Raw genomic sequence first — 18,583 nt, 5'->3', positions numbered from 1 at the left:
AATTCTTTCAAACTTTGACAGTGGACTTTCAAGATCTTCAAAGTTGTTCCCTCAAGTTTTCATGGTCCAAATAGCTTTCCTCCTGGTTGAGATACGGGTGCTCCGTTAAGCTGCACATGATCAACTTGGACTCGCCCTGGGCAAGTGTGTGTCCTAGACACGATCCACTGGAACCGGATGGAAGTATGGTGTGACAAGAAAAAGAAAAAGTACAAAATACATCAGACGAGCGTGTCATTACCGAGACGAATCTTTCAGTGCAAAGTGCCCCGCTCGCGTGGTCCATAAAGACCCCTCTACCCCCCCAGTCCTTCGTCCTTCTTCTTCCTCCTTCATCATCATTTTTCTTCAACTCAACCTGCCACACCAAAAATGGCACATTCAAGACCGAGGGCGCCGCCAGGATGTGCACCCAGAACGTCCTAGCCACCCACCTCTGCAAAAAATGCTGCTCCCCCATGTCCAACACTACCTCCAGTACACAGGCCGCCTCATTGTCTTCTCTTGCATCTTCGTGAGTGGTCTTCTTTCTCGTCATGTCACCAAACCGGGACTAACACGAACGGGGTAAAATCGAAGCAACGGGCGCCACCTTCCAGCCTCAGGACACGCGGGCATCCAACCTCATGCTGTAAGTCCACACTGCCCTCAGTTTCGTCCTCTTCCCCTTGTTTTCTTCTGGCCTATTCTGACCTTTCTCTCACATCAGCAAGAAAGCCGCCTCCTGGCTGGAGCAGGCCAAACAATTGGCGGGAGCAATATCCCATTGTCTTGTTGGTGTGACCGGCGCAATGGCTCGAGTGAGAGCCTCGACCAGTACCCAACGCATCGTTGGTGTGGTTAGTACCTCCCTCCTCCAACCAAGACCAAATACCTGCCTCTCACCACCAGGCCATTGGAGAAATTCAGCTGACTCGCCGTCCAGAAACGACAAGCCCATCGTCTGGGCCCAGGAGGGGCCTCTTAACGCCGGTCCTTGGAGGGGCCCCTCCGCTGGCCCCTGGTCTTACACACAGCCTCGTCTCGAGATCCTCCTCTCTGCTGGTATGACTGGGGGCCGGCGCATTGCCTTGCTGTGGTGGCCGGGGTATTGTCTTGTTGGTGTGGCCGGCGCATTGTCTGTTGTGGCCGGCGCAGCGCCGGAGGCTGGAGGTGTGTAATTGTACTGTAGTCTTTCTCTTTCTCTTTCTCTTTCTCTTTCTCTTTCTTTTTCTCCGGAAGGGAGTGCCGGTGAATGGGAAGTCCAGTGAATGGATGTCAAAGGCATGTAGATACCTCTAGAACAGCTTTTGCCTTTCACTTCACACTCGCCGTCATCATTGTGTTCATTGTGTCCATTGTGCCATGCCATCCACCCAAAAACATTCACCACTACATCGTTTCTGGACTCAGGCAATACCACCTCCACAATGGCATCAAGTGGGACACTCAGGCAACCCTTGGCGATTATGCCCACAGAATGGACAAAACTGCCAATACCAAGCATGATGATGTTCTGGCCTTCAACTAGCACCCAAGACACTCAACAAGACATCATCACCACCGGTTACAATTTTGGAGATATCATGGAGATTCAGTGCCAAAAAGGCCTCAGTTCACAACGCAACACTTTCAAACAGGTCACTTATCGTAGGTCATCTCCGACTGGCATGACACTCGAGGACACTTGCGGGTTGTGAGGGCACCCTTCAGCATGAGGTTTTGGTTGATGACATCTTCGATCACGAAGCCCGGTCTCTCCTTGCGAATCTGTCACGGGGTGGCAGTCACGGGTCCTGGGTGCTTCAAGTGGAAGTCTCAGTCTCAGGCCTGCCCCAACCGAGTTTTCACTTTCCTACGCGATGGCAACTCATGGTCTCCTTTCCCGAAGTCCTGAGAGGCTGGACACTGGCCGCACATCCAGTGAGGGCAGCAGTAAAAGGCTAAACTGTCCGGTACGGTACCAGCGGTATGCTCACAGGAGAAATAAGGAGGAGCTCTGATGCTGCTTCCTGTCATGTTGGACAACTGGTTGCCTCCAGCACCTTGAGGACCACCCTGTGTCTCGCCATCGATCACGATCCGTAGTAGCCTGCTGCTCCTGCAGGCGCGCCTTCCCGTACAGAAAAGAGCCGGAACAGATTTTGCGAGATTGCGGTCATTTCACCAGTTCCATGATCGCCGATCGATGAACACGGGAGGATGTCAGAATCTTGAGTAGGGGCAGTCACGTCTGGTAACAGCAGGATAACAGGACTCATTGCCGTGATAGCCACTGCCAAACCAACCGGGCAATCTGGCCCGGTCCTCTCACTTGTCTACGCGATGGCAATTCATGGCTTCCGCCTCTGGAGTCCGGAAAGCAAGGCCAGAGCCTTCTCTCGCCAGCTGCGCCGGCTTGGGAAGCAGTTGAATTACCAACACTGCAGGACATTTCCAGGCGGAAAAGGAAAGAAGGATCCTTGGAAGCTGCTTGCTCTATTGTGCAGCGGGCTAGCCGCATCTGGCTGGTCACCGGGCACATACCGGTACTCTCCCGATCCGCAAACTGTTTCAATCTCTACGGGGCGTGCGTGCCTTCCGTTATTTGAAGACGCAGAGCAGAGCTTTCAAGCTTTCGAGATTGCTCCAGAGCCGTAGAGGTACTCGCATGGGCAGGTCGCGCGGGAGTCTGGACTCTGATAGTCCAAGTGGAAGGTGATTGACTGCAGTATCGCGTTGAGGAACGCGACTTCCACTTCCATCCCGTCTCAAGAGACGTCTAAGTAGACGCCCCACAGCCGAGTGTCTTTTAATCCCCAAGTTCCCCTCTCCAACACGAACTTCCTCCTTTCTTCACAAACTTCTCCCTCCATTTCCAGAACCAACTCTGAGCACTTCATGCTTCGCGAACTTCTTCTCCCACTTCTAGAAACAACTTTGAGCACTTCACCAGTTGACGAGTTGTTTCTTGACTCGTTTTCTCTCCTTATATCTTTGTCGGACGCAATTGAGATCCGCGTCACGACGGTGACGACCAAGATCACCACCAAGCACGTCCCTCTTCCACTTCATCCCTCATCTACAACCTTCTCTGCGTCTCGTCTTCTCGGCCAGAGGTTTCGTACCTTCGCAAAGCTCCTCGTCACTGGGTACAAAAGCCCGCTCTTTGTCTCGAGCGCCGCCGCACCGCTGCCCGATAGAGGGCAAAGCTTCCTCGCTGTCTGTGAGTTTGACTGCCATGTCCAAGTTGTGTCAGAACACGTCAAGCAGCCCCTCTGCCTCTATACCTGTAGGTTGCGTCTTCTAACATCAGGGATCCCAGACTCAATATGACACGATCAAAAGACCCGTCAGGACGACAGCACCATGGTTTGCCCGTGGATGAGTGAGTGCCAACTTTGTTCTCATCGGTAGTGGCCTTGTCTTCTCTGAGTTGTCCCCTGTCCTCGCTTCAAGTTCCTCTTGTGCAACAAGAGACACTGGCCTGGTACAGTGCATCAGCCCAGGGACCCTACCTACCCTTTAGACGCACACACACACACACACACACACACACCCGCGCGTCTGTCATCGAAGAGAGCTCAGCTCACTAACACTTCCAACAATCCAGTGACGAACACCCCAGCACCCCGTACAAGTCACTCGGCCAGACCCTCACTGGCAAGCAGCAAGTGGAGCTGCGGAGAGCCATACAAATGATGATGTTGGACCAGTGGAAGGCCAAGAAAAAGAAGGAGGAGGATGAGGAGGCCAAGGCCGCCCAGGGCGGTGGGAGCAAAGATGCCCCCAAGATCACTGCGGGAACGTGGCTTGACGAAATGGAAGGAGACTAAGGGCGTTCAAGGAAATGCAGAAACACGCCGAGGTGCTACAGAACGAGACGAAACGTGGCTTTGACCGTTATGTCCAAAGGAGTTGGAAGCTGTAGTGTAGAGGTACGTTCTTGGTACTTGCTACCTCTTTTTTCATTCTCACGGGTACGGGAAGGGTGAAGACCTCCTTGACCTTCGCGGACAGCTTCTTGGCCGCGGAAAACATGGAATCGAATTCCATGCGTACAAATACGACGAGGTTGAGGGATGGTTCCAGCAGACGGCAGCGATGAGAGTACCGAGAGGGGGGACTGGAGGATTTCCTCCGAGCAGAGTGGTGGGACTGGTAGGGTCATAAAACCGGTGATCGTTGAAGCTAGAGGTAGATGGGATTCACGCATGGTTATCTTGTATATTAGTCGGACTTTGTTCCTTTTCTTTTTCCTCTTCTTTTCTTTTCTTCTTCTACCAATCAAGACATTCATTGCCTCTTTCGTCTTCTCTCGTGATCACTTCTTCCCTAAAACCTGGTTCAACAACAGCTAAGCGAAGCAAAGACCAAAACAAGTGTTGTCCCGTCTTCTGTACTCTGGCATCCTGAAGTGCTCCTTTGTGGACAAAGTTTGCAAAGACTAGGGTTGACTGACGACGGAAAGCGAACGGGAACAACTGATTACATTTGGTCGAATCAATATCCCTCGGCTCCAGTTGCTCCCTTCGCTTCCATTCACGGCCTTCTTTGGTCGACGCATGTTCTTTCCTGTAACGTCTTTCTTTCCACACTGTTGATCCATGCCAGTATCTGGTATGACGAAGTGGTTTATGTTATAAGGGATCAGGCCAGACATTATAAACATCGAAATGGTCATCGATCTGATTGAGGAAGGCATTCACCTCAGGCGCATATCACCAACTTCCATTCACCATGACCAATGTGTAATGTGTCATGTGCTTGTAAGTCAGAGAACCCAGTCCAAAACATTCCAGCTTTGATCAACCAAAAAGGAATGGAATGGAAACGTAGGAGGACAGGAAAGAAAACCAACCAAAAAAAAGAGAAAAAAGATGATGTCGTCCTTCTCACGAAAGGAACATCGGGAATTGAGCCCGACGTGGGGGTCGAACCCACAACCTTGAGATTAAGAGTCTCACGCTCTACCGATTGAGCTAGCCGGGCGGTTTGTTAACCGCCATTGGATGTTGAATGGGGAGACTGCGAATTGGGTTAAGGAGTCTGGTGCAAGTGGTGGAATTTGTGTGGTGCTGTGTGGTGGCGATGTGAAAAAGGTTTTTGGTGGTGGATGTTTTGATGCCGGGCGGTCCCTTGTTGGGGTGGTGGATCGCAGGGATCTGGTGGGGATGATTTAAGGCAGTTCAGGGGTTAGATCATTGGATGAACACTTGGAGATGGAGGGTTAGGGTAGGATGGGGGGAATGGGGACCGAGGGCATGACGGGGGTGGGATGGACACTTGGGGATTAAAAAGGCAAATTGCAGAGGTTGAGGCATACTCTAGTAAAGGGAGGAAGAAGATTTGAAGATTGAGTTTGTGAAAGATGTGGTCATTATGTGCTAGTCGTTATCGAGAGTAAGTTTCCAGAGCCGTATTTTCGTCCATCATTCCATGTCTTCATGCCATCAGTCGTATCATGTCTTGTCCGGAACTCTCCTCCTCTCCAGCGCTTTTCCACCATAAGGTATGTACAGCCGTATTAGATCCTCCATAACTCATAGTTCCCTCCGTTGCCTCCCCTCTATTGTCTCTTGGAGGTTGACTTAAGCGCAAAGAGTCAAAACAACATCCCCCTTACTTCCACACACCTTCGTCTGGCTTCCAGCCGGCTGCGTTCCCTGAGCCCACTCAATAGCTCCACAGCTTCCGGTACCCTTGCCCTCAACACGGACCTTATGGCCCTTGAGCGCGTCTCCAAAGACGCTGGACAGATCATACCAGATGTTATCGCCATCAAGCGAGTACGCGAAGATGAGCTCGGGAGCGCCCGTGTACAGGCCGTCGGAGGTGGTGGTGATCTTCAAAGCCTTGCCGCCTGTGACGGGGTCCTTAACGAATTTCTCGCTGTAGGAACCGCTGCTGGCCTTGAGGGCAACGGGCGCCGAGACGGTGGACCCGACGGACCAGAGAGTGACGGGGAAACCGCACTTGTTGTTGACGATGGCGGCGCCGACGGTGCTGGGGACAGTGGCTGCCAGGGCGGGAGAGACGGCCGCGGTGGCGAGGGCGAGGAGGGTGGTGAGCTGCATTTGTGGTTGGTTGGGGTTGGTTTGGGTTGAGTTTGGTTGTTGGTGAAGATGAGAAGTGGTTTTGAGTGTGAGTCTTTTGAGATTGAGACTTGTTTGGGTTGATGGTAAGAAGAAGAGACTGAATGAAAGCCGAGGAGGTTGGACCTTATATACACCGAAGCCCCCCAGTCCTGAACCGATGTCATCGAGTGGGTTAACAAGAACGTTCCCACAGAACGAGATCGAACACGGGAAGATGGTTACATCCCATCCAAACTTGCCTCGAAATAGCATCCATCTCGTTGAGATGTCACATGGTGGGGGCTGGAGGGGGAGTAGGAGTGGACGGTGAGGTGAGATACCAAGTCCCAACACGAGAGAAGACCCGCTATTGACCGACGTGTTACACAGTTGAGTGGCTTTAAGGTTGGCGAACTTTGTTTCTCTCGTGTTATACCTCCGCAGCCAAGGACCCCAAGGTCTTGTAGACTGAAGATCTTTTACTCGCAAAAGCATTAGTTCGGTTCTCGGCAGCGCGGAAGTGCGGTTCGGCCCAGGGTTTTACAACTCAAAGGTCCACTTATCCATGAACTCCATCCAGGTCGGGCATGTTATCGAATGTTGTCGAAGTCTTGGACGTCTTGGTGAACAGCACGCCTGAGGTCCTAGTTGTAGCCCCCAATCTTTGCAAGATCAGAAGACCCAAAAGCCCATATACGGATGTTGCTTACCATTCCCCCCACCAAATACCACCTTCATCTGGAGAAAATCAGCAATACGAACAATTCAATAGTTCCAATATCAAACTGAGAGCGCACCGTGGTGGTCGGTCGTTGTCACCGCATATGATCTCATCGCCAAGCAAAGCCAAGCCATGGAGCCGCAGCTCACCGTTCCCGTCGCTTCCGCAGCCAGCGATCTCTGCGCCTCCATCTGCTGACAACATCCACTAATATCCACCAACATCGTATTCGAAAGGGCTCGAAAATGCGGGGAACATGGTGGTGGGTGGCATCGTAAACGGCAGGCCACTGAGAGATGGAGGTTTTGCTACCATGGCTGCTGTTGATGGCTGCCTGTAGGGCATCCTGGGCATGTAGGGGTGCCGTGATGGTGGTGTTAAAGTGCTGGATCGTATGGCGGGGTTGCATTGCAGCAGGACTTTGAAGGCTTCAACGGTTCGGTGTGCAGCATCGGAATATCGACTTCTCGTGATCGGTTCCTGGTCTTTTCTGCCCCCAAAATGCCGGTCACAAAGGTGATGATGTATCTGCTTCAAGCTGGCTCCTTTCTGTCAAACGAGGTAGGAGGGAATGAGGCATTGGAGGATGATGGTTGAAGCATCGGCCACATTCTTCCCGGCCAAGACGTGGCTGGCTTGATACCAGATGTAGATCTCATCCGGTTACATACGGGTATAAGCCAAGGAGGCAAATCGTCCGACTTGATTCATGGCTCGGTAAGACTCCAGCTGTGAAGCGCGGTCAGAACCAGCAGGAACTCTGGTTCACCCGTTCGGACCGGTCTTCATCGTTCTCAGCTCGGGTAAGATTCGCATAGGACCCTGCATCTTATGTCAGTTCTCTTGTGTCTCTCTGGTTCTCACGTGGCAAGTGACACGTTACAGCTGATCTTTTGCTTGATGCACTTCAATCGTTCTGTACCACTATGCGCGCAGAAAACGGCTGCCTTCAAATTCCAGTTCAACATCGTGACCGCAGCTGCCGACATTCGTCGAAGCGATGAAGGGCTAGAGGTACCCTCCAGGCACCCATATTGCCATAAAGTGGATTACTCCTCGTATATGCACGCATCGATCGTTGGGTGTTGTCGTTCACGAGAGTCAAGAAAGTCGCGATGTAACCTTCTCCAACTCCACGGGACTCGGCGGCAGCGGGATGGATCATGACCCTGACGTCGAATGTGGAACCGTGGAGCCACCAGACCGACCAGACCGATGCGCTGCCCCAGAGCGGCATGATCTTTTTGTCGATTGACTGCTTTTGAAGTGGAGAATGGCTGGTGAAAAAGAAAAAAAAAGAGAAATATCTTGCTGCTGTAAAATGTTGTGTGCAGCGAAAAGATGAATCGGGTTGGATGTTGGTCAGATTCCGCGATGTTGGTCGGTCGGTTGGTCAGCTTCGCCAGCTTGGTCACTTGGCGCTGTTGGAGACGAGGAAATGCGGAAGTGCAGGGTAAGTGACGATTTTGAGCAAACCGAACCGAACCGCTGCTCGCGCCGTCAAGCGGCCGGGGTTGTTGGCGCCAAGTGCCAGGACTCGACGGCTTGGCGGACCGTCATCGCCATAACCTCCTGTGGCGAGTCGGCCGGCCGCAACATCCGATCGCTCAAGTAAAAGGAGGAAAAAGAGAGACCGGAAAAGAGAGTGAAATGGGATAAAATCTATTGTAGGTTCGAACAAAAAGAAGAGAAGAGATCATGGTGGATGTGCAAGCCAAAGGCGGTGCTGAGGGGCGACCGACCACTGGACAACCCCTGTCTGCCCGGCTGCCGTGTAAGTCAACGCCAAGCCATCCAACTCGGGCACTCATTATCGCCATGTTCCTCTTCTCTTGACACTAAGCTTCAAGACTTCCACAACAACTCCACTATTTCCACTTCAAGGACTACAAAATACAACGGGAAGAGAGGAGGTTCAACGCAATTGGAAGAAGAAAGACCATTGTCCGAGCATCGGAATATCGCAGGCCAGGGACACACGGCTCTCTCCATGGGGGCCGAGTTGTGAAGACAAGGCAAGAGGGCGAGACACGTGGGGCTTGCTTGGGATATTGACGGAAAGGAAGACCGTCGGGCTGCTCAAGTATGTCTGATGTGAAACGCGAGCCGCAAAGCTCATGATCCTGGGCTAATGCTAGGGCTTGTCGAGTCTTGACGGCCGTGGGGTGGTGCCAATGGAGCGCCGGGGGAATTCTACCCATCAGATGCCAGTTTTAATCCACCCACAACGAGGAGCAGACGTTGTCAAAAGGATCATCTGCCATCTGCCGTCTGCATCTGCTACCTGCTCTCAGACTCACGAGAAGAGCAGAGCGGATAATATTTCGAGCTCCTGCTCACCCTTCGGATCATAGACAAGTGTCAAGTTAGGTGAGCACGAGTATAAAGAGGCCCTACCCACCAGTCCACCATGTGCAGGCCACCAGGTAGGCCGTCACAATACCCAGATCCCAGACAGCGTGGTGGCTTCAACCACCTCAACCCCCAATAACAGACGAGAAAGGAAAGCAAAGACAGTCACAGACCGACAAGAACCGGAACTTTGGAAGGAAAGAAAGGAAGCCCATGAGTTATCTTGTCCTTTCAACTGGGGTTCTCACTCCCAGAATCCCAGACCACGGGATGGCGGCAGCAATGTCAAAACTCGGAAGCAGGACCGCGCGATGCCAGACGGGTTGCATGGAGCTTAGAGCGAGACAAAGTTACACAGGTCCTCCAGCTCCGGGCTCATGTCCTAGAACGGGTGGAAACGTCAGCGTTAAAGCGAGCTTGTGAGGACCGCAGGAACCCCAGAATCCAGATCACCTCACTTCACCTCACTTCAAAGCGGAAGGTCTATCTGTCATCTGCCACTTTGTAGCGTAGGCCAGGCCAGGGGGGCAGGATCGGTCTTACAACTCTCAACCTCTCCCGCTCCGCTTCCTCTGCTTCCCCCACTCGACAGGCCGACGCCTTCAAAGCGATGAGCTTCCCCTTAGGTACCTTCACCTACCCTTGTACAACCAGGGCTTAGGGGACGCGCAAGGCTAGGTATCTACCAGGCGTGGTCTCGAGACCGGAATCTTGGAGATGTAGCCGCGCCATGTAGCCAACGAAGTCCAAGGCGGACCAAGTTCTCAAGTTCTCACTCAACATCGGCGTTCCTTGGAGATGCCAGCTCGTAACCCCAGTTCCAACTTTGAAAGGCGACAAAAGTCCAGTCCCAATACTCGGTTCCTCCAATCCCGAGATGGCAGGAACGACCTCCGTCCTCCGGTATTGAAGAATGAAGGCTGCGAGAATGGTATCCAAACTTGAACGAGGTGTAAGTCCGCAAACAAACCGACGAGCACGGAACACCCAGCCCGGACTTGGTCGTAGAACTAGTGAAACCGGCAGGAAGTCCCTGAGACCTGAGCCCCGCTGCCCGGTGCTGTGCTGGGCCGAGAGGTGGCTAGTATATGAATGCACGCATCACAATGACCCCCGCGTGGCCGGGAGCACGGTCGATACCCAGGGAACGAAGACGTGGGCACGTGGTCGTAAAGCTAGTTTCAGGAATTTCTTTATTTGGAGTCCCGTCTGGATTGGATGCCTTGACACTGACAAGCCCACGTTGGATGTTGTCCCTAGACCGCCAGCAGCTTGCTCCAAACCTCCAAGATGGAACAAGTACGCCCTGACCAAGGGCAGTGTCAGTAAGGTACCAGCGTTCTTCTTCTCAGGGCTCAGTCTGACAAGTGACAACTGACAACCTAGGTACGTAGCCGACGCTGGTAGCCTGGAGTGTTGAGCTTTTGAGCATCTCAGGTATCGTCGTGTTCGCATATTATGATGGCTGAGGTAAACGGAGAACCGAAGAGGTTGCCGGCGAAGAGGAAGACCGAGGGTTTGATCGCGAAGAATTCTGGGGAGAAGCCTGTGAGCAAAGGCCATGAGTTGGGTTCGAGAACCCCAGGGTAGAGCCGGCGGGACCCGGAAGGCATCCCGACTGCCCGGTGGTGTGCACCGGTGCAGAGAGGCAGGTGGCCATGTTCATGCATGGGCGCACGAATTCGTCTGCTTTCTCCGGCTGGAACGATGGTCATGCGAAGACATGGTGATGGCCTCACCATTCTCCCTGGCTGGACTCGAGAGTGGATGGCTCGACGGGCGTTGGATGCGGTAGGCTACCGGCAACTTGTTGATGATGGAGAAACGACACCAAGCACGATGTTTCTCTGGCACAAGCATTACGCAACTGCAAGTTTTGGTAATAGCATTATGGAACCATGAGACCATACAGTGTATCCAAAAGTGTACGACAACTGTCGTTGTCCGATATGAAAAATATATCCTAAAAAGATCAATGACAAACAGCCAGCCTGTCAAGCCAACACGACTACTGCGCCGAGACAAAACAAACAACCCTCCTTTTGTTAAACAAACTGAAGCAAAAGATATCTAAACGTTGTTTCCCCAGGTATCCATGAATCCGTCCATTTCCCAATCAGAAAGTGATAAAAAGGGTACGCCGTAGAAAGAGACAAACCAAAACTCATTAAAACTTCCCAGTACATATGCAAATGGCTTGTGCTTCAGGACGGAGGGTGTACCATAAGACATCAATTTATTACACACGAAAAACCTAACCAACACTAAAGACTTCCACCCATATACATTCCATCCTTATCTCTTGGGTATACAACAACCAACGGACTCCCCTTCGCTTGCTGACTCGCTTAGAGCATGACCATGCCGGCACCGACACCCATGGCGACGACAACGTACAGACCAACAGCCATATCGGCAACGGTGAAGAAGCTCTTCATGGCAACAGGGGAAGCGAACGACTCGCTAGTCTCAGAGGAGGCAGCACCACCATCGGTACCACCGTTGCCGGAGCCAGCAGTGGCGGTAGCAGCGACCGCGTTAGCGGCCTCAGCGCTCTTGAGAGCGGCGGAGCAGGTGGGATCGGCCTTGGCGCCACCGTTGGTAGAGGCCTTACCATCAAAGTCGCAGGCGTGGGAAGCGTACTTCTGGTTCTTGTAGTACTGGTCCATGACGTAGCCAAGCTGCTGGAGGGAGTTGCACATGGCGTAGGCACCGTAGACACCGGTAGCGGGGTCGCCGAGGATGCCGGCGCAAGCAGCGGCGTCGTTGCCGCAGACGGTGCCAAAGAGCTCACCGTAGTCCTCGGTGTCGAGGCCCTTGGTGGGAACGCAGGTGAGGGAGTTGTACATGCACTCGCAGAGGTTCTCATCAGGAGTAGGGGGAAGAGCATCGCCAGTAACCTTCCAGTTAGAGGTGACGTCGGGGCACTCGGCGGCCTTGTTGGAGGGCTGGTACTCGTCAATGTCAACGGTCTTGGGCTTGGCACCGAGGACGGCGGTCTTGAGCTTGTCGTAGTTCTTGAGCGTCTTGGCGGTCTTGCCGGACACGTTGACGAGACCATAGTCGTTTTCCTCCTGGAAGTACATGTAGACGATACCACCAGAGAAGACGTCGGTCATCGCGTCAGAGTAAAGAGCGGTGGTCTCCTGGAAGATACGGGCTTCAGCACCGCCGGGATTGTTGCAACCGTACTCGGCGAAGAAGACGGGGACGGAGTAGTTCTTGAAGAAGTCGATCTGCTCCTGGTATCCAGATCCCTTGATGGTGTTCTCGCCGCACCACTCGTAGATGTTGTAACCCCAGTAGTCGATGGCCTCATCCTGGTTACCGCAGTTGAAGTAGTGGGCGATCTCGGCACGAATCTTGGGGTCGTCGTTGGCGGCATAGCCAACACCAACCCAGCGCTTGACGTTCTCCTTGATGTAGTTCTTGGTGTCACGGACAGCAGCCTTGACGTAAGCGGAAGCATCGGTGTTGCTGGCGTTGTTGGAGACCTCGTTACCGGCGAAGAAACCGATGACGTTGGTGTACTTGGTCATCTCATCGATGACATCGGTATAGCGCTTGAAGAGGGTGACATCCCACCTGGGGTCGTCGCGGTTGATGGACTTGGAGGGCTCGGACAAATCGCTGATAACGTAGATGCCGGCGTCGTCGAGGAGCTTCATGCAGGCGGTGTGGTCGGCCTCAGGGTCGATGGCGTAGGTACGGATGGCGTTGGTGCCAGCGGCCTTCATGATGGGAACATCACGCTTGCAGGCCTCTTCGTCGGCGAGGGGATCGCGGAATTTACCGGTGGTTGTCTCGCCGCCAGCGCCAGTAGTATCTTGCTGATAGGCAATGCCCTTGATGTAGAACTGGGTGCCGTTCTCGTAGAAGAACTTGGTGCCCTGTGGATTCAAACGCGGTTAGCATTGGGCGCATCGTGATCTGGGGTGCCACGGTATGTATGCCTACCTTCATGACGATGGGTTGAAGAGCAGCGGAAGCCTGACTGGCAAGGGTCAGGCCCGCAATGAGGGCCGCTTTAGAGGTGACCATTTTGGCTGTGTGATTGTGTCGAATTTGTTTGTTGATTAAGGCCGTGTTCGTTGTAGTCTATTCGGTACAGAAAGTGGGTGAAGATGCGGCGTGAGTATGTCGGGAATTATCCTCCAGCTGTCGGCCGAATGTATCGTGTAAAATGTTGTTCAAAGAATGTGGGAAGAGATGCAATAAAAGAGGCAGTAGCGAGAGACCTCTGTGATGTGTTCAGCCCCCTCTATGGATGATTAGTGGTGGATGGGCAGGAGTGAGAGAGAGAGTGAGTGGAGTGAAAATGGAGAAAATGGAAAATGGAAACAGCTCAGGACTTCGGGGGGACATGCGACGGAAAAGGAGGAAAGAAGAAGGCGACGGAGATTGAAAGCGTGGAAATGGAGCCTGGTCTGTGTGTCAGTGTGCGCATCGTGGTGGGTCCATGGTTGGCCGGTGTGGTGGGGAGTGGGTCATGGACCCCAACAACGGGCACATCGAGGCCCCAGTTCGTTCAGGAACGCTGCAGCAGACGATGCAGTGGAAGGGGCCAAGCAATTTGAGGGCAACGACCAGTCGACCACAGAATCTCGAAATGGCTTGCTCGGTCAATCGATGATTCGTCCATCACACTGGCAAATCTCTGTGTCGCAGACCTCAGGCCAACCATTTCTGGGAGGTTTCCAGTGCCGTAATTACGCCTTCAAAGATGTCCCTCAACGCCACACAGGCACCATGAAAGATGAACTCGAAACCGATGAGTGGGTTCACCTTGGTGAAGTGGGTTTCGTCGTATGTGGGAATTTCGTAAACGCAGGGATGATCAGACATTTGGGGGAGGGATTCTGTTTGAGAGACGCTTGCTTCAGTTGTCGCTGTCCGGTCGATCTCTGGAAGCACTGCACAGGAAACACAATTGAATTGTTATTCCCATCCATACGGGAGCAGCCACACACGGCTTGCTTGAGCGGGAGTACGGGACAACTGCCGGGGTACATTCCATCAGAAATTCATGTTAATGCAAACACCCATTCATTGATGTAGATCCCGTGTGCATCACCATGTTGAACAAGATTTAAAAAGGGCCGTTGACCGCCATCGCATCGTTGCAGTGTCAGTGTGCCATCTTCATTTCGCCTGTTGCCAATGTGTGGACTCGCCTCCGGAGAAACAGGACCCTTTCCTCTGGAATGTCTGCCGAGCCTGGGGCAGACAAGCATCAACTTGTGGACACAACCGAGCGAGCGAGCATTCCAGGGGTTCAATTATTGGCTGACATCGATCGGTTCACCTTCGCGAAAAAAACAACAGATTGAACCCTTGAAGGAGAAGTTCAGTCTAGCGACCTCGATGGTACCGATGACACGTGATACGGTCGTCCAGAACAGGACGGAATGTCCGGCGCCACCGATTCGCCGGCCTGCCATTTCAAGCAGTTCAGTTTGATCGGGATAGGGGCCCGGGAGGAGGAGGAGGATATGGGATGAATGAACGATGATGGATGAACATGTTTCCCCTTGTTGGCGATTGTCGTTCATCACTTTCACCGTCAGACCGTCAATGCTTCGCTCGTTTTCATTCAAAGCGCAAACCTGTCTGTTTTTTCGTTTGGCGCTCACATCAGCGGCACAGACGCCGACGCCCAACACTCGCAGGGTACAGTAGTAGGCAGGAGGCAGGCGGAGTCCGTCGCGACCCCATTTCTGGTACGTTCAATCGCACTTCGCGGTGTCCTCTGCTCACTGACACTCACCCCCCGGGGAGAATTGATCAATTGGCAACCAACCAATTTCCCCGACGGTCAAAATCCCGGCTATTCCGTTTCCTCCCTTACTGAGTGTCATCAGTCATGCTCTCTCTGTTCGTATTTCCCACGAGAGCCGATGAGAAGAAGCATGCAGCCATCGCCCAGAAAAAACGCCTCGTTTGTCGTCAACCGAAGCCTTTCCAAGACCCAAGAGATCTCTTGTCATTCAGGATCCAAATTTGCGAGATCGACAAGCCTTCTCCCTCCCGTCTTGTCGTCGAACCCTCCCGTCTTGTCGTCGACACAAGCAAAGCTTGGATTTGGCTGAGAAAAGCTTGGTTGATCGACGAGACCTTTCGGGGCCAGCGGCCTTTGCGGGTTTGGAGCGGGTCCCGCTTTGCTTGGTGTGAAGCTTGGTCGCAGTGGAGCCGGCTTGGCGCATCAGGGGTAATGCATTGGCAGGCACTTGGGGGCGTGGGCGGCTGCTCTCCTGGAAACCTTGGCAGCTTGGCGCAACACCGTTTGGCCGACTTTTTGTTCCCACACACTCGAATTCAATTCGATGTTCGTCTTTGGTTCTGGAAGCTAAAGTTGAGCATGGTGATGCACGACGACGTCAACTTCGTTGACGGTGCATGTGCTGTTTGATATCAAACCGTTCTTCAATCTGTGGATACTGATTTGGCTTGTCTCCTATTTTTGACGTTGACGATGGATGATGACCTGAATGCTACGCTGACATGGACGAGACGACCTCCTGAGAGCAACCGCAAAAGTCGAGGGTAGATGCCCCCAAACTCAAGGGAAGATCATCTCCCCCGGAGTGGTGCATGCACCTTGAGATTGAGCTTCAAGCGACACGACGAACTGCCCGCCGCCAGTCGTTACACCAACACAAGCGCCCGCCCCCGATATCTTGATCGCTCAAATCTCAAACTTCTCAAAATCCCAACTTTTTTTGTGCAAGCGCAGGCAGTGCCACCCGTTTGAAACTTGTGTCGAATGTCCACACAGTTCGCTGTTCGACCGTTGAAGCACCAAGACGGACTGGAGAGCTTGGCTTGTTGTCGCCCAGTCGCTTTGTCAACATGCGTGCAGTGTTCGGTGTGTTTTGCTTCCAAACCAAAATGACGTCCGGATGCCAGCACCCGAAACAGCGGGTCAAGTTTCATGCTTTAACTTTGTGTTCAACTTTTTTTCGCGGTCTTTTGCGAATGTGTCGAATTCATTGGCCTCTCATATTGCTCGCTAAAAAAATTCCGTGGTGGCTCTTCGCAGAACATGTCGCTTTTGGTTGCCCCCAAATTCCACACCACCCAATCCGTGGATCTACAGGAGAATGATTGGCGCGATCTTCACTCCTTCCAATGTTGTCTCTCAGCACTGCCTCCTTTCGTGGTGGTTGTGCAGTCGCGATGTGAGGGTGTGATCTGTGCTTCTAAGAATGGAACTTACCGCTCACTCTGGTGGATGTCAACGGAGGACGGCCGGCGAGTGCGACCGACCGACGAGAGTGGGAGAAATGACAAGACCGGGACAGGAAAGGGGCGCGGCACGCATCAATCGGGCAGGCACAGGAGATGCTGGTTGGTGCACGGACCCGCATGGCACAACAGGATGTTAGGACAAGGTTTCTGCACTAACAGATTTCGGTGGTCTAAGGATTGAGATGAGATAGAAGGTTAGCGAAAGTACATCCCCAGTTGCACGTCCTCTCGTGCCCAACCGAGGCTCAATCGGCCACTCACTGCACTGCGTTGGAATTTCCAAATTCAATGACATGATTTTCGTGATTCAACCTCGTTCGATCAAGTTCAACGAAATTGAAACGCCAAAGCATCAAAACACCATCTATGACCAGTTGGATACTCCATATCCTCCATATAATACTGATGCCTCTATTGCCTCGGCGATCTTTCCTGTTACTTCACATCGATAACCCAGTTGTCGATACGGAACTCGTCAACGACGATATCTCACCGACGGCGAAGTACAGAATCCAAGCATCATCAAACACTCAAGCCATGCTGCCATCTCCATGTCCATCACTTCTCAGAGTTAGCACAGCTGTATTCTCTCTTCACCATTATCTGTTATTCAGGTTCCCTTCTCACGAACACCACGACAGGCACACACATAAGTCTTGGAACGGGGGAGATGCCTATCTTCCTTCCGCAGCCGAGCTTTGACTGACATGTTTACCCATCATCAGGCTCACGACCATCTCAAATATTCTGAGCAACTTTTCCCCCATTTGTTTTCATCCCCATCAGCTACCTTACGGCTTTCCTTGTCCAACCAGCCCTTCCTGATCACATATCCCACAAGTCCACGGCCGTTCCCATCTTGCATGTCACGGGCCTGATGGGTAGGTTCCCCTTCGTTGTCCACCCAGCCCTGGTTTTCATGCTTCAGTTCCCAATGCTTCTTTCGGCCCTGTTCAACCAGCCCGATTCTCAATACTCTGAAATGCCGCACCCGTGTCCAACTCACGTACCACCGGCCTCATTGGTAAGGCTCCAAGCTTGGAGCAAGTGTTTCCAGCCGCCTGCACAGGCGTCGAGTCGTGCCTCAAGCGTGCTCTGGTTATATGGTTAGCATCTGTACTCCCCGAGGAAACGACGATCTACAAGGACGCGCAAATTTGTATTGTTTTCAGATCTTGATTGGTTTATTTCTTTGCCTGTCATCACAACGGTTCTGCTCCCAGGTCCTTTGCAGTGGTATTCATCATTGAGCAAGTCTGTGTTCTAGCTGGAAGCTCTCTGCTTACCAAGACACGATGTTGGCTGAAGACAATAGTCAGGAGCAAGGGCCGAAGTGGTGATCGAGAGGCCTACTGGAAGTATTCTCTGTTAGCAGCGCTCTTCCAAAGGAGAGGAAGCGGCACAGCCGAGTGGCGGTGTCTTGCCTACCAGACTTTTACAATATCTGCCTTCATTGCGCAGAAGGAACTCAAAATTAGTCATATACAAGGGCGCTCATGATGAAATGCACCAGGGCCGTTCAGTCGTCGGGAACCCTTTGGGGTATGAACGAAAGTCGGTTTACTGTACCGTCTGACCTCAAACACTGTCACTGGGAAACTACCAATGCCTTGTTCGGTTTACTCGTTTATACTTGTTGCTGTTATGATGATATTGGCGTTGTTCTACTCTTCACTGGCACTCCCTTCCAGTATCTCTAGCCTGCCCTGGTTTCCATCCCCCATCCTCAGCTCCAACTACTTAACATATCCCTTTTCTCAAGAAAAGGAAGTGGTGAACCCAAGGTCGGTCGGGACTGTTGAGTCCATCGAGGGCATTCTCGTTTGGCTTTGGGCAGTCGTCTCCTATTGCGTTGCAATCAAGTGTTAGCATCTGCTTTTCCAAACCAATGCGTCGGTCATTCTCAGCATTCCAAGCACTTGCTTCATGTCAGATTCTTTTCAGTATGGTGTTCATGAACCCCCTCCTCGCCTTGTAAGCGAGTGGTTGTTTCACTGTTTGTGTATCAAGGATTTTCATCATTGAAGCAAGTGCTGTCTGTTCCTGAGACCCTCAACAGCCAGGAGAGGAATGATAAAACGGGGAAGTGGATGGGGGAATGTGAGAACTGGGATTCCATTCGGTGAAGGAAACTTGACCGCCGACGTAAGTTTTACAGATCTCTGCATCGCTGGAGACACGACACGTTGTTCTTCAGCATGGTTGCTATGATCTAGGGTCCTACAGC

General features: G+C 52.5%; 3 protein-coding genes and 1 non-coding gene across 4 annotated transcripts; 1 reads left to right on the top strand and 3 right to left on the bottom strand.

The window, feature by feature from the left end:
- Positions 1–458: 458 nt before the first annotated feature.
- On the top strand, positions 459–1,295 carry SMAC4_05108 (uncharacterized protein; the record flags this gene model as incomplete). Its single annotated transcript, XM_066090226.1, has 2 exons — positions 459–514; positions 926–1,295. 2 exons carry the CDS (start codon positions 459–461, stop codon positions 1,158–1,160), a joined length of 291 nt encoding a protein of 96 aa, XP_065946285.1. The 3' UTR covers positions 1,161–1,295.
- A 3,582-nt stretch (positions 1,296–4,877) lies between these two features.
- SMAC4_13333 lies at positions 4,878–4,950 on the bottom strand. The gene has a single exon. It is a non-coding gene; the product is annotated as a tRNA-Lys (tRNA).
- Positions 4,951–5,326: 376 nt separating this feature from the next.
- SMAC4_05106 (uncharacterized protein) lies at positions 5,327–6,308 on the bottom strand (the record flags this gene model as incomplete). The annotated part of the gene is made up of 1 exon (XM_003346799.2): positions 5,327–6,308. The coding sequence occupies one exon, from the start codon at positions 6,306–6,308 to the stop codon at positions 5,550–5,552; it is 759 nt and encodes a 252-aa protein (XP_003346847.2). The 3' UTR covers positions 5,327–5,549.
- A 4,649-nt stretch (positions 6,309–10,957) lies between these two features.
- Positions 10,958–16,074, bottom strand: SMAC4_05105 (uncharacterized protein). Its single transcript, XM_003346798.2, has 2 exons — positions 13,066–16,074; positions 10,958–12,998 (listed from the first exon to the last, which is right to left on the bottom strand). Exons 1-2 carry the CDS (start codon positions 13,147–13,149, stop codon positions 11,457–11,459), a joined length of 1,626 nt encoding a protein of 541 aa, XP_003346846.1. The 5' UTR covers positions 13,150–16,074; the 3' UTR covers positions 10,958–11,456.
- Between the last annotated feature and the right edge of the window lie 2,509 nt (positions 16,075–18,583).

Source organism: Sordaria macrospora, chromosome 2 (assembly GCF_033870435.1).
Source record: "Sordaria macrospora chromosome 2, complete sequence".
Lineage (NCBI taxonomy): Eukaryota > Fungi > Ascomycota > Sordariomycetes > Sordariales > Sordariaceae > Sordaria > Sordaria macrospora.
The sequence above is the reverse complement of the archived record's forward strand: the minus strand, read 5'-3'. Positions and strand labels throughout refer to the sequence as shown.

Coding starts and splice junctions, on each gene's coding strand:
- SMAC4_05105 (XM_003346798.2), bottom strand. CDS start 13,149: ATGGTCACCTCTAAAGCGGCCCTCATTGCGGGCCTGACCCTTGCCAGT. Junction 12,999..13,065: donor TTCAACCCATCGTCATGAAG/GTAGGCATACAT, acceptor TTGAATCCACAG/GGCACCAAGTTCTTCTACGA.